Source organism: Falco rusticolus, chromosome 8 (assembly GCF_015220075.1).
Source record: "Falco rusticolus isolate bFalRus1 chromosome 8, bFalRus1.pri, whole genome shotgun sequence".
NCBI classification, from domain to species: domain Eukaryota; kingdom Metazoa; phylum Chordata; class Aves; order Falconiformes; family Falconidae; genus Falco; species Falco rusticolus.
The window spans coordinates 12,919,039-12,942,965 of record NC_051194.1 but is presented as its reverse complement, the minus strand read 5'-3'; the positions used below and the strand labels follow the sequence as shown (position 1 = coordinate 12,942,965).

Genomic DNA, 23,927 nt, shown 5'->3' with positions numbered 1-23,927 from the left:
TGAGCAGATGTGACATGACTTTTTTGAAGTCTTCCATAATTTAACACATTTGCGTGAATGACACCCCACTGGTACAGTGTTGCTGTGTATAAGAACAGGCTGTTATGTGACCCTACAAAAATGGGAATTCCTAAGACAAAAAGTAAAGAGCTTGGAAGATCAGCAGTCATCTATTTGTTTTGGGGAAGTCGTGTAATATGCACGGCTATGGAGAGCCTAGCAGAGCAAGATGTATACATGACCTGGAAAAAAGCTTGGAGAAAAGAAATGTATTTTGGAGAAATATTATTTCCATCTTATAATTGTTACAGCTACAAATTGTAGGCTCTCCAATCTTAAAATTTAATTGGGTAGTGATTAAGAATGACAAACTGTTAAAGTGGTATCTGAAGTATGTATCGGGTATTGCCTGAATTTCCTACTTATTTCTGTTATCACTGTTTGCTGTGCTGGAGCCCACAGTTTGTCATTCCTTCATCTGTGTGATGCTAGGGATTGTATGAGATGATCCCTTAAGATGTGGCCTAATGAATAGCTATGAAAACTCAGCCTGATGTAAATGTCTGTCTTAGAAATGCCAGAATGTATTTGTTTTGATTGCCTGTAATTATTTCCAATTTCTTGTTTTCCATCTTCAACATAAGATGTTGAAAGAACTTTTTCCCCCTTCTTGTTTTCCCTAGTATCAGAAATCCCAAAGCAAAGCTTCTCTTAGTTTCCTGTTTTCCTGGCAAGGCAGCATAACCAAGTCATGTCTCCAGGGAGGTTGCCCCAATATACTTGCTGGACTTGGGCTTGAGGAAGGGAAGCACTACAGGGTAGAGATCCTGTGCATCTTAAGCCACATATGTTTTGCATGCAGTTCAAACTGTCTCCCACGCTAGGTAGGGCATGGGAAGAGCAGCAGCGCTGTGGCTGGCTGTGAGAGAAAGCAAGCTAGCAGGGGTGGATGAGTTCGTGTTGCTGTCCCTGCAGAGTCCAGCAGCCTTCCCAGCTCAAATTTACAGAAGAGCAGTGTAACTCTTGGGAAAAAATAATATTGTGCCTGTGGAATGCCTTCTTTTCTCCAGTCTTTAAGGCTTATGGCACGTTTTTGGAGGTTTTGGCTCTCTGAGGATTTTGGTATATGATTCATAAGGTTAGAGGCACTGGATATTGTAAATGGCATGGACTAGCATGGTGTGAATGCATATCTTCTCCTCCTGATCAATTACAGTGTCTAGAGAAAGCTGTTTTTTCAGTACTGAAATGGCTGAAAATCTCTTTTTATGGATCTCAAAAAAGCAGTAAGGGAACTTTCCTTGCAGTTTTTGTTACATTCTGTGTAAAAATGTACAAAGATTATAAGTACTCGTACGTCACTGCAGTATGGGATAAAAGCCTATCTGATTTCATAGGTAATTAGAGAATTATGACATTGTTTAAGGAGCTTAAATGATAATGTGGAGATCACACAGTCTTTGTTAGGACTAGAAACTAATTAAAAGAACTGTCAGTCTCTTAAAGCTACATAGTTAAAGGCTTTAGAGTAATGGAATGCTATTTATTCTGAAACCTCATAGTATCACTTAGAAATTTTCAAATATGGATAGCATTACTTGGATTTACTTTATAGTGTACAAGTCATGTGTGACTCAAAATCTAGCTGAATTGTGCTGTCAGGTGGTTAGGTTAAACAAATCTATTTTCAATTAACAGTAATTTTGAAGAAGCTTTATAAAACCCAAAAGTGTTTGACAGACTACTGTTGGTTCCTTCCAAAAATTGTAACAATAGATTAGAAATACAGCCCTCTGCCATTTAGGGGCCCAATGGGGATAGCTTCATACTAGTATATCATAGCTAGATAGAATATTCTTTATGGCAGCCTCAATATATGAACAATAAGAGTTTGTTTTTCTGTTTTATAATACTTCTAATTTTATAAGCATTTTTCCTTTAAGAGGAAATTACAGACTTACCCCAATAAAAATTGAATTATTAAAATAGGAGATTGGCCATAACTTCAACCAAGGTAAGACTTAAAATATATTTGTGAGATTCTTACTATAGCATAAGACCATGGGAACACCTTGGAACATGACTTTCCTATCATTGCTCACTGAGCTGGGGGATATTTCATCTAACCACAATCCACATCCATCCCTGTCTACTTAATGAAAGAATATACATTTAAGGAAACAAAAGGAAATGGCTCTCCTTTGGGACCTAGCATTGTTAAATTGTCCCTAAGTGTTTTTAGTGCATCTGTTTATGGTTCATTCTCCATTTCAAGCTTTAAAAAATGTCACTGTAATTCCTAATAAGGAAAGTCTTTGGTTGGAGGAAAGAGTAAATACCACTTTCCACAGTTTGTACCACTTTATGTAAAAAAATCAGTTTAGTGATTCACACTTAATTGGAAGAGATGAAAATAATTTCCAAACATAACCTAAAATGTCCTAGAAGGTATTCTCAGGAGTTCTGTTAGAGTACTATATTACTGAGGTGAAAAATATTAATGACAGTGAAACTTACATTACTCCATTGTTTTGACTCTTTCTCTTCTTATCCAAGTGGCAAAGTAAAAGCCTTTAAATGTGCAGTACTATTTTCACAGTGCGCTGAAAGAACCAGGGCCCCAGTGTGTTTGTCTTAAGGCTGGGTTTTGGGCCTTCATCGGTCACTGCTCTTTTGTGCTGTGTTCATGACACTGTTTATGAGGTATTTGGAGTGATTTATGAGCGTTGCTTGTAGTAATCAAATCCTCTGGTAGCCTGTATGTTTACAGGACACTTACTAATGTGCTGAAATGTAGATTATGAGCTCTCGTCATTGCTGATATTTTCAAACTTTCAAAAAAGAACATGGTGAAGGATAGAGGAGTTACATATGTTGCTGATAAGGGAATCATGGAAGGGAAGCAACTGCAGAGAGATTCAGGAGCATCCTAGGAGTTACAATGGCAAACTTAACCACTGAGTGTTTTATTTTGAAGTGAAAATTGTGATGGGGGAACTTGGCTGAATTCCAGTCCTGTAGTAATCTGTGCAAGTATTTAAATTGTTTCGAAATTACTTTAATCTTTGTAATTGTTTTCCATTTCTAAAGTGCTAATGTACAGTGAAGTACAGCAACAATAGGAAATCACAGGCAAGATCAGTGGTTGTTAGTACCCTGCAGGAGTACAAACAACACTGCATTGCTTACTTCCACTCTCAGGCACCCATACATGTGACTAGCACACATGTACACACACACATTCATACACATTTCTCCTGCCCACCCCATATTTATACATTCTTTCTATATACACATGTATTTGGCTGTTCCACAGCACTTCCGTGACAGCTAAATAGTTCAGTGTGCACTTCCCTGGGTTTATGCGGCATCTTTCCTGCATTCTGTTTTTGCTTCAGTAGCCTCTGGCAGAATATGGTTAGCCCCAATTTTGTGCTGCGCTTGTGACATAAATCTGCCTGTTCGACATAAATCTGCCCGTTCCTCACTGGCTTCCTTTCAGTGCTATACTGAGAAACTGTGCAAAGGTCCATTTCTTCACTGGGACTAAATGTCAATCAGGTTAGTGTACAAAGAGAACAGACAATTTAGAATCTGTTCATTCCAGCGTCATGTTTGCTCTACAGTCGGTTTTGCCATTCAGTGTGTCACAGAGGTCCTCATGGTCTCTATTACTGGAAACTTGGCTGCCAGCAGGAACATGTCCATTGCGCTCTGTTAAGAGATTGAAGGTAAAGAACTGGCATGGGTCCTTTTGTCTGCTGCCTTCCTGTAAGGGGCTCAGGAAAGAGCTGGAGTTTTTCCATTCCTGGAATGTGCACATCTCCATATGTGGGTGAGTGATTTTGCTCAGGTAGCCAGGGCTGGGAGATGCTGAAGATAATGTCCTCTGACTGCCACTAAGGAAACTCCCGCTGTCTTCCAGAGAGTCTTTCCTAGGGTGTTCAAAGGAGCACCGATTCCAGTTTCTGTAGCTATAGGCCCACCACCCCAGCTGCTTTCGACGGTGGCACTGGCATTTTAGGATCTGTATGAAAGCCCTCTTGAATTCTTTGCTTGAGCAAGGATAGATGATTGGATTCAAGCAGCTGTTAAAGTAGCCAAGCCAAAAAATCACCTTGAAGATCGTTTCAGGGGGCTTCAGAGCCGAAAACAGAGATCCTGTCCAGAAGAAACAAGCAGAGACAACATCTGAGATAATTGGTTTGTCTGCCTTTGAGAAGGGTAAATGTGCCATCAGATCACTGTTATAATCTGTTTATTCAAAATCTTTAATGCATGTTGCTTTCATTTTCAGTCTTTTGGTAATAAAATGTTATTTTTGTGATTTTTACAGCTAATAAGGAAATGCTTTCCACCATCTCAAAGCTAAGGAAGCACATAATTAATGTAGAATTAAAAAATAAAAAGCAGTCCTTGTGTTTATATGTACACATCTATTACACTAACATCTATTGATTCCAGTGAAAGATCAAACCTCCATTGTCCAAGCTGTTGCACAATGCACACATGGAATAAGGTTGTGCCTTCTTCAAAGCGCTTTTAAATGTAATTTTTGAAGAAAGAGGCCTAACTGTTCCTAGGCTTCTTGGAAGGAGTGTGTTCAGACATACCTTATAACTTCTAATACTTTCTCTGGAAGCTCCTAAACATCACCCCATTTATCTAGATTATTATGATAGTACAAACCTCTTGAAACCTGAAGTTAATTATGATACTTCCCATATCTCAGGCATTCATAAAAATGGTGTAACCTGAACAAAGAAGTTATTTTATGAATACTTCCTCTTCTGTTAACACAAAATAATTTCCCTACAGAGGCTGCCCAAATGAAAAACTCATCCTGGGAAATCCATTTCATGTACTTTTAGTATTTAGGCATTCGACAGTTATCCAGGTGGGCAAACACCTTTGTGTCTGGCTTAAGTAATCAAAGAGTGGGGATGCAGGAGAGAATTCTTATTTCAAGAACTGGTGTTAGATTTTAAAGAGTTTTTCAAATGGAAGGTGACACTTAAGCCTCAATGTCACATCTCTGTGAAGAGTGACCTTTTACACTGGAGTGGTTTCAGAGTCCCTGGCCTGTGAAGGCAGCTGAGTCAGTTGTGACTGTCAGGATGCCTTAGTGGGGAGGGATATGATTCTAGGCGTATTTCCCATCTCATAGCAATGTAGAGGCCATGGCTTGGGCCTCAAAACTATGCAAAAGCTCTTCCTAGCTTTGTGGGTAAATAGCTCTCGTGCCACAGCAGATACTGCTGTTTATTTAGATGGCAATGCTGGCCTGGTGCTGACTATAGGGGTCTGAGCCTTCTTAGCTCACAAGAAATCCAAAGGGAAGTAAGTATGTTTCGTTCCTCACATATCCACTGTGCTCCTCAGTGTGTCAACTAGTCCTTGAGCTGGCTAAGAAGAGAAATTAAGATGCTGAGATGGCATCAGCTATCTCTTCTTCCTGCTCACCGGGGCAACAGGAGTCAGGACAGATCCTGTGAATCCAGAATAATAGATTTCTTCCCTGGCAGTGTTTTGGGATGATGCCAGCTAACACTAGCTCTACCTGTTGCCTCGCAAATAAGCAACATGCTAGCCCTTAAAGTTAAAATGGAGGTTTTAAATTACAAGATTTATAGTATTTCTTTCATGACTCCTGCACTTTACTGACTTTTACTCCATGTACAAGACTCTTGTAAGTTGAACCCATGTCCCTTACTGCTTTGTTGCTGCAAATGATCTGCCAGGTTTCACCAATGCTTTTGTCTGTCTGATGGAGATCCTCCATCTGTCCTGACTGATAATACAGAAAGTAGAGAACAACATGTCTAACATCAGAGAAACTATGCATTGTATTTGATAAATTTCCAACAGATAAATCAAATCAATGAAAACACTTAAAACTGTCTTGTGTTACATACTCGTTGATGAAAGATTCAGCGATAACTCATATGATTCTATGGTATAAGCCATTAAATAGGTGTCAAATTTTTACAAAGCTTCAGGAAAAGTTGGTATAAGTTTATAATTACAGCCAAGATGAGGAAGATGCTCCAAAATCTCCTACATGCACAGTTGCAAACCTTTTCAGGATTCGTTCTGTAAATAATATTTGCTAATATTTTCCCTTGAGTTTAGGGAACAGGGAACAAGTATAAAGCTTTATTATGTACAACAAGGATTTTTTTGGAGCTCACACTGATAAATTCTTAATTTTTTATGGAACTGCCTTAAAATATACATTTTAGCTCTTAAAACCCAGTAAACCTCTTGAAGTGGCTAAAGAGGTCCCATTTTTTCTTATGTGTGAATGTTGAATGAGCAGTGGTGAATTTTTCCAGATCAATGAGTTTGCCTTTCTCTCATACTCTAACAATTGGTAATCTACAGGACGTTCCTCTACCAGGTTAAAATATTTTTAGGCAGGTTAAATATGGACAAAGTAAATGCTGTGGTATAGTTTTTAATAAAATAAGAAAAAAATATTAAGGACATTTACTGACAAATTTTGTGAAATTCCCTAAGAAATAAAATGAGCTAAGCTATAAAGAAGATAACTGGGAACCAATGCAGATGAAAGAGTTGTGCTTATATAATCTATATTGCACATGAACTGAATTTAACTACATACAGTAAAGAATAAAAGACCAAGCAGGGAAAAAGGTAAGAAGCTGAGTGCTGCAAAATGGCTAACCTTTTAAAACTGCTTCAAGAAGTATGTATTCCCTAGGGAAAAAAGGTAAGGAGTTTATGCTTATCTTTCATGATAATCTATTTTTCAAATGCCATTTGAAAAAATGACAGCAGGCCATTTTCAGCAGATGCAGAAGGCATTTTCAAAGGTCTTTTTTATATTAAAGGGCAGCAGCACAAAAGAGCAGAGATTTTCCTCATAGCAACCCTGACTGACAGAGGCACCTTGTGTTCAGACCTGAATCTAGAAAAATCACTGAACTGGGATCAATCATTTAAAAGCTATCATGACCTTAAGCTGAGTCATTACCAGAAAATTTGGAAATATATAAGTTTGAAAAGCTATGTGGTGGTGTGATTTAAAAATAAATGTTAACATTTAGCTACAATAGTAGAAAAGTTTTGAAACTAAGAAATTCAGGAATAAGTTTCAAGGAGTTAATGAAAACACTGATCATTACACACTACTTCATTCTCCACTTTTTCCTGTTTCTGCAAATAGCACAATTCAAGTGTTACTTGACTCTTAATTATACATGAACTAGTAGATTAGGTTTTCACAAGAAGGCGAGGAAGCATGCTTTTCTGAACAAGGAATATTAATTTGATAAATAAGCCATTGATTTATAGACTGGTTTGTTAATTGATCTTATTTCAGACTGATGTAATAAAACTGGATAGAATTCTTAACTCCTCTACCCTTCCTTATATATATATATATATATATGTATCTATATATCTATCTGCAGCTGCTCTGAAGGGAGATGGATTTCATCTTAGGAATTTTGTCTATCGTATAATGTTCTATTACTTTCTCATTTTTTTTCAAAAATCAAGTGGTAGGTGATTATTCCAAGAGGGCCCTAGCAATAAAAGGGGTCACCACAGTCCCAGTGAGAATAAGTTCATATACAGGAGCACCATTCATTTGCTCTCAGGTAGCACTTTTCATCTGTCTGTCATCCTGACTTTGTGCCGTCCTGATTTTACCAGTGGGCAATCTGAGCTGGGGGAGAGTAGAAGCAATCAGTTGAAGGTCATGTGCCAACTAATTTTCACAAGTAAGAAAGTTTGTTTTACCAGGAAGAGAACCAGGAGACCTGGCACAACTCTCAACCACTAGAACTCACAGTGGGTAGTACAGCACATCCAAGTAGTGTGTTCAGTGGGTTGTGCTACGTTTGTCACCACCCAAGAAAAAGCAGAATTCAAGAATATTTCCTGGGATTAACAGAAACTGGTTGATGCACCTGATCAGATACATTTCTGGCTGTGCAGAGGCTATACTGCATGATCATAGCAAAACCACCTGTGATGGAATCCGTGGCTAATGAAGAGATCCTCTACCACCAAAAGCTACAGATGCTCTGAAATGTAGTAGTTTTGTAATATGACTTGCATCATGGTGAAGGAAAAGGGACTAAGGACAGACATGACAATTCATCTTTAAAAACATAAGTTATCTGCTAAGAAGGAAATGAAATTGTTTTCCAGGTCCACAGTGGCAAATATATGAAGCACAGTGATTTGAATCGCGGCAAGGCAAACTGAGATTATGGATTTGGAAACACTTTCTGTCTTCCAAGAAAGGAAAATTCTGGAATATACTACCTAAGAAGGATGTAAAAATCCACGCCTGGAGTCTTTTAAAAACAGAGTAGACACACATCTACTGATATATGTATAGCTGATCCAACCTTTGGGTTGGAGGGTGCCCTGAATGACCTCTTCAGATCCCTTCTAGTCCCTTTTTTCTCCAATTAACTCTGCAGAATATAACTGTTTTCATCAGGAAAACTTTAATGGCTTAAGTTTTGGCAGCCTACCAGATACTGTAGGCTTAGATCCCCTTGGTAAATATATCCATTATTTAGGTTGAGGATTAACTGTTAGAAAACTGGAATGTCCGAGAGAGATACTTATTTGGGCACTTACTCTCTTCAGGGCTTCAGAAAGTTTCTAAGTTTTTGTCTTCAGTCCCTCTTCACTGGGTGGAATCCCAGCCTGAGTTTTCTACAGAGAGAAGCTGTTCTTTATTATTCAGAAGGTGGTTTAGATAGATGTTGCCATACATGCCATGTACTTCTAAATATAGTTTAATTTGGTGACTATTATGCAAAGCTCCACTGCCTCTCACCATATAAAGATATACAAAATATTTTGATTGCCTTGTATATTTTTAACATCACCCTTTTCCCTACCTTGTTCTTGGAATTAACAACATTACCTTTTATTTAGCTGCAGACATGCCTTACCTCATCATTAACCTGTCAGGAGCAAACAACTGCAGGCTATTTTGGTACCTTGATAAAATGATAAAACTAAGCCTACTAGACACACTCTCTAAACATCAGACTAATATTTCCTCCCCTAATCTCCAACTACTTTCCCATCGCAGTCTGATAAACAGATTAAATATTTCCCTGTACTGATTTAGATTGCTTTTCAAAATGGCTAGAAAATTTTGCATATGATTATCTCCTCAGTGATTTGTTTGTGACAAGGGTAGCCAGAGTGACTTCCCTACTCAAACTGATCACTTTCCTGATGCTTCATGTTTAACATCTTCACTCTAAGAGAATGTGTATTTTCTATTCTTTCTTACTTTTCTGCACTAAACCCTGTGATTTATTAAACATAGCCCCACAATCCTCTGATTGCACCATTGACACCAATGAAGCTTTTGCAAAGCCTGTGTCCAGAACAAATGGAGAACAGGAAATATTTCAGAAACTCAATCAGATTGATCGGTTTTCATTGTTTTTGACCATGCTCACAGAGTTGATAGAGCTATTCAGTTTGGGAATACACTGAGCAGCAGCAAATATCATGAAAAGGAATCAATAAGTATTTTATTTAGTAACAGCTAATTTTGATTAGAGTCTGGTTCTTTACAATGAATTCTTTATTACACAGAAAGTAAGTAAAGCATCCTCAATGAAATTAAGGAACGTTGTGGGAAGCAATTTGCCATATTAATTTTTTCACATATTCTGCAGAATATCTGTCCAGAACATCACTGAGATTAAAATTCAGAGTCCAGTGGAGTCAGTGGGAGTCTTTGAAAGCCTTTGTAAAGGCTCATAAGAACTTCAGTGGACTTTGGAAGAGTCCTTAAAATATCAGGGTAAGCAGCAGGAAAATCTTCTGAACTGGCTTAATCCCAATACTCTTAACTAAGGAAAACTCTTCACTGAAGGAGGTTTTGATGTGGCCCTCTGCAGAGGAGAAACACACACATGCACGCATGCATGCATACACATACCTGCACACCCACCCACCCCTCATATTCTTTCCTGGTCTATTTTTCTTCCATCTAAATATCTGCTCCTTTGCTACCTCTCGCAACTGACCGCTGTATTTGTAGAGAAAGGAGGATGGGAAAGTTAAGACTTCTATTTAAGGATTCTTAATGTAGTAGTTGGCGAGCTTCTTGACGAAAGTGTAATACACAGGACATATATGAGTTTCTATTTCCACTTTATGGAAGGAAGAACTTAGCATCAAAATTAGACCTGCCAATGCAACCAACCAACCAGACAAAACACCCCAAACTACTTCCAGGAGAAGGGAGCAAACTTGCTACTCCAATTGTGTGCATATACAAGGTGATCAGATACTACAGTGATTAGCTGGAGTTTATAACTGAAAAATAACCTGTAAGATAATCTTTATGAGTTAGAACTTTTGAAATTGTCTTTGATATCTCTGTGCCATTCTGTTCTGTGTGCTATTTTAAGCCACACAGAGGAAATAACAATGTATAAGAAACAAATAGTTTGTGACAACAGTCATTTGTGAAATATCACTGGGTTCCATTGTGTGGTTGTATTTCCTCCCTTCATCCTTTGTGCATGGAATGTATATATATTTATACGTGATGGGGCTGAAAGCCAAGAACATAATAGAACTACAGAATTATTGCAGTGGGAAGGGAAGTTATGGAGTCTCTTGTCTAGCCCCCTGCTCAAAGCAGGATCAACACTGCATTAGGTCCCCTGAAGCTTTCCCTTCTCCAGGCTGAAGGAGACCTGTTCCTTCAACTCTCCTCACACAATGTGCTCCAGCCTTGTGATTGTTTTTGTTGCCTGCACTGGACTCATTCCAGTTGATCGCTGTCTTCCCCTGCATGGATGCAGTACTCCAGGCACGGTCTGAGTGTTGAGTAAAAGGCCATAATCACTTTGCTCCATCTGCTGGCTCCATTCCTGTTACAGAGCCCAGTATGCTGCAGTTTGCATCTGACAGGCATTTGAATGGTTTTACATCCTATGTTAATGTTTGTGTGAGCCATCTTCATGGGAGAGGGTATTCTCTGTGTATGTATTTTCAAGAATGCCCTGTATTTATTATTTGTACCCAATGGGAGGAAAATTTTAAGCTGTTAATGATTTTTTAACATAAAATTAACCATATTCTCCTTTACTGCCTGCTTTCTCTTTAATATCTCTGCTTTTTCTTTTTCCATCCAGGCATGTTCACTCTCCAGTAATTTCCTGTCTTCCTCTTAATTTTTAAATATTTATTTCTACTCTGCTTATGTCTTACTTAGTTCTTAACTCCAACTGCTAATCTCTTCTCTAATTTTATGTTGTGACAATTGTCTTTTATTAATTAAACCTCCTTTTTAATAAGTTGTGTATTTGTTATCAATTAAGTATATACATTACTATAGAATCATCAGTTCTGTTCACAATCAAGCATTTGATACGTGGATTAGATAATAGTTGGGCAGGAGAACTGTAAATTTCCTGGATTTAAGGAGAAAAAGTCTCTGTGGATAAGTTTTGCATTGTCAGGTGCTATGTTTTCTGCCCATTACAAAAAAAATCACATTTCAAAATCTTCTAAATCCTGTTTTGCTAAGATGAGAGCCAACCTAGGGTGAGTGTATGTTCCTGTTTACTGGAACAAACACAACATTTGCTTTTATTGAAATAAAATGGTCTAGAGTTGTTTAAGTGCTTTGCTGTTTGTCAGTTGATATTCCAGTAGTAGAAAACTAGAGAGTTTCACTGCACAGGGTTTTGTCATTGTCTTAAGGTTAAAGAAAAGCCATAAAATTTGAAACTACTTGTCTCCATTCATAACAAGTAGAAAATGAAGTGTTTCAAAACTTGAAACACTGATTTGGGAGTATTCTGGAGAGTAAACCACCTTCTTGTTTGAATACTATAACATGGAAATAGAGAATTGGTAATTAGTATTTGGAAGTTTTGTCTGGTCAAATCTAGTTAAGGTAACCTTGGAAGGCAAACATACCCTCCTTTGTTCAGAGGAGAGAATCATTCCGTTTTGGTGCAGATTGGAGTCATTCTGGCTGGAGTTTAATCTGAACTTTTCAACATTCTCCACAAAAGAAAATTCGAATGTTTTAAAAACTGCTCTAGTGATGAAAAGCATTGCAAAATACGAAATGATAACAGATGAGTTCTGAAACACGAAAAACGGGAAGCTTCAACAATATCAAACCCAACAATCTGTTCCTGAGAAGACAATTTTTCCAAAAATGACTATTGTTTTGCAAGAAATTTGTGGAATGATGGAACTCAGTCTTCTATGAGAAGTTACTTGATCAAATTTGTAATGTGATCAGCGAGAGCCCCGTGCTAGGCAGTAGGTGGCTGCTGATGGCCTGGCTGGGAACCGCCGCATCTCCTGCAGTTCATGCTTTGACTCCTGCTGCAGCTGTAACTGCTGGTAGCTGCTTATGGCTGAGTTATGGCCACTTCCTAATAAACAGGGAAAGCTCAGATACTATGTGTGTATAGCTAGTAAAATTCTCCCTGTAAAAGTAATAAGCTGCCTCTGAACAGAATGTTATGAGTTTAGAGAATGCAGAAAGGATGTGTTTGTCTTTTATTAAGTTTTCTGCGGTCCTTTTTACCCCATGCTTAGCCAAGTCAGCATGCCAAGGTTTTAAAGCTAATTGGATTTCTACAGCTTCTGATTTCTTTCCTTCCAGCATTCAATGTTTGTTTACATTCCCCTGGACTTATTTCATGTAGGAAAAAAGCCACAGTTTACGAACAGTAGAGGATGAAATAGAGAGTATGGTTATAAAATTAAGAATTGATCAAGCTGGGAGGGACTGCAGGCCTTCTGGAGAAGAGGGTTAGGGTAATGGTGAAAAAAGAGCATCCAAAAGCAACAGGGTAAAATTCAATAAAGAAAATTAAAGGAAGGATGGTTAAATTGTAACTACTACAAACAAGTAATGATGGCTAGCATTTGGTTATGGTTTTCAAGCATGTTTGTGTCTCTGTGGGATGCCTTGGGCTGCATATCCCAGCAGTTCCCAGGCTGCCAGGCTGGGGAGCACCATGGGAATCCCAGTAACCTTGCAGTCACCAACATGCTGCAGAGCTGCTCTCCCGAGTTTGTGGGTAACTTGTGTGTGTGTGTTGGGGGAGAGCACTTTGCTGTTGAGGAAGGAGATATAATAAATAAGGACTAACTGACTAGACAATGATATTGCAGAAGATAATGTGGGAGATATAGAAATACAAATACAATGCTGTTGCAAGTACAGCGGTTCTCATTCTTCATTGTGTTAATAGGCAAATGGCATACATGTCCAAGGGTCTAGGTCAGCTATCAAGAAGAGTGTCCTGTTGTGAGTAATTTATGTCCTAGAACTGACTATGTATAGCAGTTGCTGGATTAGCTTTGCTGGAACCTTCTGGCCCTACAGTGAGCAAACACTTGTGAGAGGTGGTGAAGGTATCATTCAACCAGTCATCAACCCTTGAGTCTTTAATTTCTCTGTTTTCCAGCTGAGTCAAGGAAGTCACACAGAAATCTCACCTAACTGTTCTGACAGGGTAAAAGTGGTTCATACTTTTTCCTCCATCCCATTCAAAAAAGGAAATAAATGTCTGCAAACCAGTACATTACTGGTATTAACTAAACTCAGTAACTCATACCAATCTAAGGCCTGATGCTGTTTAGACAAGTTCTTAAGGAGGCAGATGAAAGTAGCAGACATGCACAAATGCAGAATCTGACCATAAAGAGTACACCCCCCTATGGATATGCTCATGAGTAAGAGCAAAACCTAAGGAAAACATTTTCCTTGCTGTCTGGTAGGCTGAAAAAAATTATTGTTTCTATTTCTAATCCTAATTGAAATTCACAAGTTCTTATCATCCACACTATCTATCTCTGATAAAGGGTACCTTATATTTCAGATGAACAAATCACTTCTATGAGACCTGTATGAACTTCATTCACAATGGCTCAAGTTTGAGAGCATTTTAAAGGCTCCAAAAGGAGATGTACCAAGAATGGCCAAAATAAAACCACAACTTTACCTTCCTTGAAGCTTTGGTTATGGAAGTTGTAGTGCAGATAGGGATCAAATCTTTTTACTAAAACCCAGAGTTGCTAACTTTCTTATGGTACAAGGAATTGCAAAGCAGAGTAGCTATGTTTGCTTTTTTAAAGGGACATTGCCTACATATGTGACCACAGAGCTACTAAACTGGCATTCCTAGCATGGTAAAATTGTCTCTGATAGACAGAAGTTAAGAGATAATTATCTGTTCCAGAGATCCTGCTCTGGTCTGCGGTCCATGACTGTCCTTCCTACAGCATCATACAAAAGATGGTGTTGATTCTTAAATAATTGAGAGCTGAAAAATGTTTTTAAAAACGTATGGTACAACACACCATTTGCAAGTTGTTACTTAGAAGTGCAATAGAAAAAACAAATAGGAGCTTTATTTGCCCAGCCCAGAAAGAAAAAAAGGAAAGCTGTAGTTTTTTTAAAAAGCAATAAAAAAGAGCAATAGGATTAAGGTTTTTCATGCCTCATCCATAGTTGTCACATTAGCAAAAATTCTGAGTATATTTTGAATAACAAAACATGGAGATACAAGATATGGAAAATACATGAGATGTGGAAAAATTCCATGAAGCACTTACATTTTTGACACAAACTCTACCTCTCAGTCCAGAATAGCGATGATGACTTACACCATGGAGAGAATTCACTTGTGCTTGAATTGTATTGCCCTCATATAAATATGATAAAATTCAGATCAATTTTAGTTACAATTCTGTTGGGTACTCTAAAACTGACAGCAGATAGGGACAGAAACATGTTATTATTGTTATTACTCTTTTGTCCAAAAGAGTTAGAGTTTTGCAGCTTGCTAACTAGAAAGAATATGCGCCAAGCTTATTCTTGTTTTACAAAGGATTAGCTGATTAAAGGAGTCTAGAAAAGCTAATCTCAGTCTGCTGACATTTCATTTATTATACTTAAATATCTTCAATTGCTGAGCATGCTTTGGTGTCTTCTCCCCTTCTCACTTCTGACATATTCTGAGGCAATCTGCCTTGGGCGTCGTTGGTAAATAATAGGACTCTGCCATGGAATTGAATAACACAGCTACAAAGATATTGTATGTACTTCCATTATATTGTATCTCTTTTGTTAGAGACTGGTGGTTATTGCTTTTCAGTTTCTAGGTATCACTTGGAAGCCTGTCAAAATAGCACAAAATCTTGCAGTGGGTTATGCGGGAGGACTTCTGTGAAGATACTAAAAGAATCATCACATGTTTTTTCATGTCTGTATTTCACAGATAGGTACACTAAAGAATGTGCAGCTGAGATCCTGAGGTATGGCCTCTAGAACCATATGCACTTGTATAACATTACTCAGTGCTTTCATCATGACTACTAACTGAGCAATAGCATGTGCTTGCAAATGCCTTTGGCATAAGTACCTTGTATCCACTGCCTTGCTGCATGCTGGATGCTGAAAGCAGTCTTTCCTCTAAAATTATGCTTCTCTCCGTTCTTAGATTTCAATAGTTTTGAGATTTCCTATTGCTGCCCAGTGGCTCAGTCCTGATTTTTTATTCTTGGAGATTTCTCATCACCTGAGATGGGATTTACTGCCATCCCTGAGGTTGAATAATCAACATGAGTTGATTTCTTTGTATTTTTTCTGTATTGCTTTGTGTATTTGTTTTTATAAGACTGTACACTTTAAGATTTCCCTTTGTTCCTCTGACCTGCAAGTCAAAAGCCTACATAGGGAGTACCTCAGAATTTGTGCAGTTTCATCTGCTTTGATAACAACTTTGTTCTAAAAAATAGAAGTCTGTAAGGAACTGCTAATTGGCATCCCTTGCAAACCAAAAGGTTTAAACCACAACCAGCTTAAGGGACGCTATTTTAGCAGTAAAATGAAATGTTTAAGTAATCTAGTCTTCCACATGTGATAAAACATGCTGTACTTGTCAGGAAATGCCCTTATGTTTTGTTTTACAGGAATTGGCTAGAAAATAGGAGGAGCAGGTTCCTGCTATCACCTGTGCAATTGAACATTGTACCAAAGATTGACCTGTAAGGGGGCAGAGGTCAGATTGCCCCATATATAATTAATTTGTACAAATTCTGTGTAACTATTAACTTGGGGGCATCAAATCTACAGAACTAGGCCAGGTAGAGAGGGGGAGAGGTGGCACGACTAAAATGAGATGAAAGGCAAACCAGGCCTAAAGCCTTGCAGAAAGCAGAACCCAGTAGCATTGACAGCACTGGACCTAATGCCTTGAAGTGTTTCCCATGGGAAACTAAGTGGCCTAATTTGGGATTCTTAGTGCAGAGGTGCAGAGGTTGGCCTGATGTAACATAAATCTACATACTGTACTTGAATAACATTTTATTTTAAGAATAATTTTGTATTGGCTGACCTGTCACATGCAGAATATTTTTGTCTTCTTTTTTGTTATTTTATAGAGTGGTTTCAAAAGCTTAATATATAATGGTAGTCAAAGGAGTAGTATATTCATTATGAGGCTCTTGAGACCTTATCCAACTGCCAGTTAAGTTACAAGAATTTTGTTTCTGACTTTAGTGGATAAGATCACAGGTTTTATGGGAGCAAGGAGAGTTAGTCTCTGAACTGGGATGTGAATAATGCTCTGCTGATCTCCGCTGGAGTTAAGCAATAGGCTGGGGAAGTGAATATGCTTTCATTAAAGTAGTGGAGGTGGTGAGTTTTGCCTTTGTGGGGTTTGTGTGTGTGTGTGTCTGGGAGAAGACTGGCAAGCCAGCTCTGATATCTCAATTAACGGGAATGAGACTAAACTTTACATAGTAGCCATGGGGGATACATATGATCCTTCATTTTGTATTCATTTTTTTAATGAAGGTATTGGCATAAAATTTAATATTCCTTTGTTTAAAGGAGTGAGTTTTAATGAGTACCTTATTTCTGCAGGGCTCTAGTCTTTAGATAAAAATCGTTTATTTTACTCAGCGTTTTTTCAGCAATGCATATTTAATATAGTCTTGATGCCTAAGAAAGGATTTGTATGAGGGAGGATAAAAGAAACATTTATTTTAAAGAAGCAACATACTTACTTTTCAAAGATGAGTCACTGAATTTATGGCACAAGAAGTTGTCTTAAAGACACGTATGTCTTAATTTTATTGTTTATGCTGTACCACAAAAATTTGAGTGGCAAGAGAAAGCCATGGAGCATTTATGAATGTGTGCCACAGGGATATTCTGTAGCTCTATTCTGGAAAGAATATCTGGTAGCTACTGGAATAAAACCAAATTTCTCACATGATTCGCTTTGATACCAGTTTTGCTGCATCATCAGGAGCTTAACACTAAAGGCAGCATGGTTCAGTCCTACAAAAAGAGATTGTGGGTCATTCTTCATGCTGATCGTTTCATGATGCTCAGTGCATCATTGTGTCACTGCTGTAAGTCCTCTCTGTAGCTGTATACAGAGCTCTGTCAGAGAGCTTTCCTTGCAAAGCCTTTTGGTTCTTGAAAAACACTCTGTAAGTGTTAATATTATTTCTTTGCCTCTGTCATAGAATATTTATTCAAGCAATATCCCTGCTTTCAGCACTGCATCAGTTCCCAGTATATATCTGCCACCTGATGCAATAATCCTTTGTCTGGAATATCAAAATAGGTAGCTGTGAAATACATTGAAATGCCAGAGTGGAAGAATTATAATTTTGTCTGAGAAACTAGTAGAAGAGCTAAGAAGAAGGAAGCTCCTCTACTTTTAAGCAGATTTGTTAAGACATGGTTTTGGCATGTTGCAGAAATAATGTCTACCAACTTGCCAAATGTTTTGTGATTGGATCCTCTGAAATCCAGAGCTTCTCTGTCGACTCCATACTGCAGTGCCATGGCATTACTGAGTGAAACAGGGAGCAACAAAAACCAGTGAAGATGTGGATGTGAGGTTGTGTTTTGGGTTAATGGTGCAAATATAAGGTATAAAAAACACAAGCTAAGGAAGAAGCCTATCCTTCCAGTACAGCAAATGTAAGTATCTAGTCTGGACTCAGTAGCAGAAGAGGTATTGTAGTTCGCAGCCCTGCACTGATGAGCGAGTGGGCTGTGATCAAAGCAGCCCAGGTCACCTATGGAGAGTTTTGTACATCATCAGTACCTTTTGGATTCTATGGTTTGCCTATCACTGAAACTGATTGCATACCATTGTGTGCTTTTTGTAAGGGTTCTTAATAGCATTTCAGTTAATTTTGTGACTTCAAGACACAAAGCAAAAGATTTCTAGTACCAAGAGTGCAGCACACAAGAAGCTCCTTAAAAAGTCTTTCTCCACTCTTCTGCTATCTCCTCCAGTTAATGGTTGCATTATGCATATCAGGAAAAGGTCTTTTCCCCACCTGTTTTAGTGAGCAATGCTTTAGTCATGCCTAACAGCATTAATTAACTTTGCACTGTTATACAGAGATAAAAAAGTACAACATTCCGGAGTGTGCTAAATAAATTTAAAAAAGAGATCAGGTACAAGGAACAAACCCAGCCCTATTCCTAGTTAGAAAATCAAAGGGAAAGCACTTACTATTTGAAAGCATATTGGATACTATGAATACTTTTTTTCACCCCTTTCTTAGACTAAAGGCTGTCAGTTAAGAGTTGGGCCCCTGAAAGGGTCTCAAGAGGACAGGAGAGCCAGCAGTCTGTATTGCAACACCAAAATACTGATTTTTTCACTCTTTTAACTGACACCGGCAACTTTTTCTGAACCTTGGCTCTGTGAGATACCAAGTGCTCACAGCACTGATGTGAGTGTATTGGGGGTTATAGGCACTCAGTCTGTGTCAGGTCAGAGCTCACAGCAGTGTGTTTAGCTCTTGAGCCCATTCAGCCCCTCTGCCAGAACATGGTGTGCTGTAGTGGAGGCTCTCAGCCTGTCACCTCACTGATGCCTTGGACACAGTTTATATGAGAGAGAAAATCATATTGTGACAAGAGAGAAATTCTCCACTTAGGTGTCTAGAGCAATGACTCATTAAACTTCCCAGGAAAGATCAGGAGTTATGAAATAACTTCTCAAAGGGAAAACTGACAATCTTTCAAGAAATTTAATTATTTCTCATGTTGCTTGTGCCCTGTGACCATAATGTTTTTAATGGACTGGTCTGCATCTCTGTTTATTGAACAGCGTCAGTAGCTATACTGGCTTCTGCTAGCTATGGATATGCTCTACTGCATTCACATTTTTTTTTTTCTTCAAAGTTCCTTCAATAGTTCAAAATCAAGGAGGGAATCTACTTTATCAGGGGATTATGACCTAGTAGCTACATATCTAGTACTACTACTGGTACCATATGGTGAAAATACATGTCCTACCCACTGGTATCTATTTTTGCAGTAGTTGAAAACTTCCTCTATATTATAAACTTTCTTTAAGAGCCAGCACAAGGACTTAAATTTCAGTAGCCAAAGAGAACTTTGCTCACAATTTTTATTCTGTTTAGAGTTTTTGACATCCTTAACATTAGCTTTATGCAGATTCTGAATCATAAAAATTTTCAAGTTTATAATACAATAAGCTAGAGATTATACAGTTGCCCTGCAGTAGCTTAAGTAGTTATCTTGCAGTAAAGAATCTAATCTATATGATATTACACATTCACTGAAATGATAGTTTTATAACACTTTACCAGTACCACGTTGCTGAACTCAATTTAGTTTTCTACAACAGAATAAAAATATTCACTTACTAAAAATATTCACTTACCACTCAATTAGAAATGTTTTGGTAGGGTAACTAAGTAAACATGAATACAGAACATTAATAAAGGCTTTGTCTCCCTTTTCTTTTTCCACCTCTTTCCATATTTAGGCTGCCAGATTGTCTCTGTCTCAGAGAAATGAATTTTGGACAGATATTTTTGAGAGCTTAGTAATTCAACGTCTTGAGATATTTCACTTCACGGGTAGCGCTAGTATTAAAGACAATATAAGCAAATTTCACAAGGATTTGGGAACACAGAACAATGTATTAAGGCTACATCAAATACTTTAATAATAATTTAAAGTTAAAAGTGAACAAAGTGACTGCCAAAAGCTCACATGGCATTCTCCTGAAATGCCTGTCCTAAAACTTACTGAAACCAACAAGAAACTTCCTGTGGGGATCGGTGGGCTTTGTGTGTTTGCTTTTGGGATTTGATCAATGACCTTTGATCAATGACCTTTGAACTGAGAACTAGAACTTTTTCAGCTTCCCAAAGCCCAGGGGAGTTTTGCAGTTCATCATTAGATCAGACTCATTTCCATTTAAGACACCTAATAATGCCAGAGGACCTACTGTATTACAGTAGAAACATCAAACAGTAAACTAAAACAAGAACATTTCAGTGCTGAAACTTCTTCTCTGTGTTCTTACCTAGGATTTTTGTTAAAGCATCCTATAAAAATGTTTCTGAAACCTAATTCAATTCTAACAAAGACCATAAAGGGGTACTTAATATATTAACTCTGAAGATGTTGTCCCCTGATTTGACATCTGCCCCAGACTTTCTGCAGGCTGCACACTTTACAAAGTTTGAGCATGACTCAACGTCAGAAGTACATTACTTTCACTTCCCTTCATCTGTTTGCTGCAGTTCTCAAAATGATATCTACTTACCATTCATCTGATTTTTTTCCATGATGTTTTTGTAGTAAACAACTAACCAACCCTCTTCCCCCCCCCTTCCCACACAGCCCCTTGATTACCCACTTACCTAGTGGCAGAACAATGAAGAAAGGTAGCCAGCACAAGATGAACATGCCAACCACAATTCCCAATGTCTTGGCTGCCTTCTTTTCTCTAGAGAATTTAAAAAGTTTGAAAGCTAAGGAATTCCTGGGATTGTGACTCTTGGATTTCGTGCTGTTTAATGTGTCCTCATGAATGTTCCTGTAATGAATCCGTAAAGTCAGCTCCTTGGAGTTAGACATTTCTTTCATAACCCCAGCTTCCAGGTTTTTAGTAGTCCTTTTTGCCACTATGTAGACCCGACAGTACATCACGAGGATGACAATTAAAGGAATGTAAAACGAGCCCAAGGAAGAAAACAAAGCATAGAATGGTTCTTCAGTGATACGGCACTCTTTGTCGTCCTTGGGTGCTGGTTCTTTCCAGCCCAAAAGAGGCCCAATAGAAATCACCATGGAAAGGACCCAGACACCTAGGAGAGCTAAAATTGCCCTTCTTCTTGTTACCAAAGTTGGATACTGGAGAGAATAACGTACTCCTATATATCTATCTATAGAAATTGCACACAGACTTAAAATAGAAGCTGTACAGCATAGCACATCAACTGCTGCCCAGATATCACAAAATATCCTCCCCAAAACCCAATAACCAAGGATTTCCAGTGTAGCAGAGAATGGAAGGACAGTGAAACTCAGCAACAAATCTGCTATTGCGAGGTTAATTATGAAATAGTTTGTAGGGATTCTTAAATGTTTATTGCAAGCAACAGAGAGAATTACCAAGATGTTACCTATAATAGCAAAGAGTATAAAGGCACCTAGAATAAGCCCCACAATTATCGCCCTACTTATATCCAAGGCAGGTGAATCCAGATTGCTTGCTGTCTCGTTGGAGCTGTTTGCAGAAAGATTGCCATTATTTAGTGGAGGCACTTTCAAGTATCCAGGTATCGATGAATTAGATTTATCACCAAGGTAGGTATTCATCTTAAAAATCATCCTCCATAGCAAGTTATGGTTGGATCCCTTGCAAAACACGCAGATGGTTTGAGTTCAGCTGAAAGTTATCTCTCTACCCAAGAAGTTGCTGCGAAGCCCCGGCCGGTTTTAGATTGAGAACTCATCTCTCCAGCAAGCTGTCAGCTATGAGCCCGTAAAACTTGCAGAGCGTGAAGTCCTCTGAAGCCTGTCAGAAATAATAGGCTGTTCAAACTTGCTTAATTTCTCATACGAACTCGTTTAAACAGAAATTAGAAGGCAGAAGTCTTGGCTGGAGCTCAAAAGTAGCTGTTTTGATCATGACGTCCCTGAAATAAAAGACAGGTTTACTGTTTTCCCTTGTGCATTTGTGGTTCTGTTGGAAGGATGCCTCTGTCTAGCTGCTGTGACATGCGTCTCCAAGAAGGGTTTGTCAGCATTTAGGCAGCTCTGCATGAGCTGGCTGCCTGTGCTCACACGGCATGTGCTGGTGACATCACTGCGGCCGGCCCCGGCGCAGCGCTAGAGGGCAATGCAGTTCAAGTTAAAACTTCCGTATCAAAGTCTGAAAGCTAAACAAATGGAATATATCAATCTTAATTAAAGCATTTGCCACAGAAATCTGGATTGGAAGCCTTTAAAATACCGGTTTCATTATCTGAGAAAAATATGCTTGGTGGGATGTGGTAAAAAAAGCAATTTGAGTACAAAATGATCTAGCGCGCTTTGCCTTTTGCTCACCAAGGAAATGTGTTTGAGTTTATTTTGTAATCGAAGTGAATCACAAGCCATTTTAGAGAACTAATAATATTCCACCTTCTAAGGACAAATAGGTAGGTTCCAAAAATCCCTAGTTTATTCACAGATTCAGTATTTAATGATGGCATAAAAACAGACATGGAGCAGTTTGTTTCTATTTGTAAACTTTTACTTAATAAAGAAAAAGTAACAGATGATCAAAATCAAAATCTCTATTAAGATCTTTATGGTTTTTTTATACTCCTGTGTACCAGGCATACCTGTGCCTTCATCTCTTTTCTACCTAGGTAGCTTTTCCAAGCGTAGGTGCATCATGAATCCCAGCCTTGGAACAGAGCTGAGCAGCCTTACCACAGCCAAATTGAAGGCAGTGAAAAGTATTTAGTAGTCTTTTCAAGGTACTCTTTATGCTTAAGTATCTTCCTATATCTTTGCTAAGAGCTGTGAGACTGTTGTTAACTCATTGTAGCTCTGGGAAGAGCTATCCTCTTACAGTATCCCATAGAGGAAAAAATAAGTAAGAACTGATTAATTTTTTAGATAATAGTCTTTAATGCTGAAAACACTGATTTCTTCATTTTGTGTAGCTTTGTCAGTCACCAGGTAGGGAGAAATATCAGATATTTATTGCTCAGTAACATTACAAACAAAAAGTGAAATATGAGCTGAACACATAACTGCCAAAATACTGTTCTCAACTTTCTGTCATCAGATTATGCCCTACAGCTGTTGTCTGCAGTACTCGGGGTTACTGTATATTGATTTTCCTGTTACAAAATGTACTGTGTTTAAAATAAAAGGTTCAATTTTAATAAGGCAGATATGGCCGAAAGTTGCAGCAGAGTGCTGGTTTTAAGGACAAAACATGTAAACAAAATCTCTGGGTGAATTTTATTTTAGGAGTGTATGGCAGATGTTTGTATAGCCCTTCCCAACAGCAGGGACTATAGCAAAGCACTATCATTCAAAAACTTTTCTTTGAAACATTTACAAGAATGACATGATAGCATGTCATGGAGTCACTGAAGGGAAGAAGAACAAACACTCAATTTACGAGCTTAGCCTCAGCTCTTCTGCCTCTGCTGTCTCCAAGACAGAGCTTTCATTGCTAATAAAAGCAATTAGTGGCCTTTGGTTTTGGACATATATCTTTCACACTTACCATTCTTGCTGGACTCCACGTAACCACTCTTAGTTTTGTTTGTGATTTCTCATTTTGTTTCTCTGCCTTGTCTGTTTAAACCATGAATTCCTCAGGCTAGGGGCTCTCTCCTGTCCTGAAGGTGCAGACACAGCTGTCAGGAGGTGTGATTACAGCTGTGCATGGCCAGGGCATCTGGCTCGGTGCCACTCCCAGTAGAGTTGTGGTAGCAGAGGACAGCAGGAGTAGCTGCTTGCCTGGTCATCCTGGTAGGATTGCATAGCCTGCAGTGAAGCCTGCATTTTCCCACTCTTGGTGCTTGAGCTACATTAATTAAAGCAAGTTTGATTAGATCAT

At 38.4% G+C, this 23,927-nt stretch overlaps 1 protein-coding gene across 1 annotated transcript; it reads right to left on the bottom strand.

Annotated features, from left to right (window-relative positions):
- Positions 1-3,036: 3,036 nt before the first annotated feature.
- On the bottom strand, positions 3,037-22,161 carry ADRA1B (adrenoceptor alpha 1B). Its single transcript, XM_037397893.1, has 2 exons — positions 20,719-22,161; positions 3,037-4,161 (listed from the first exon to the last, which is right to left on the bottom strand). Exons 1-2 carry the CDS (start codon positions 21,689-21,691, stop codon positions 3,599-3,601), a joined length of 1,536 nt encoding a protein of 511 aa, XP_037253790.1. The 5' UTR covers positions 21,692-22,161; the 3' UTR covers positions 3,037-3,598.
- Positions 22,162-23,927: the final 1,766 nt, after the last annotated feature.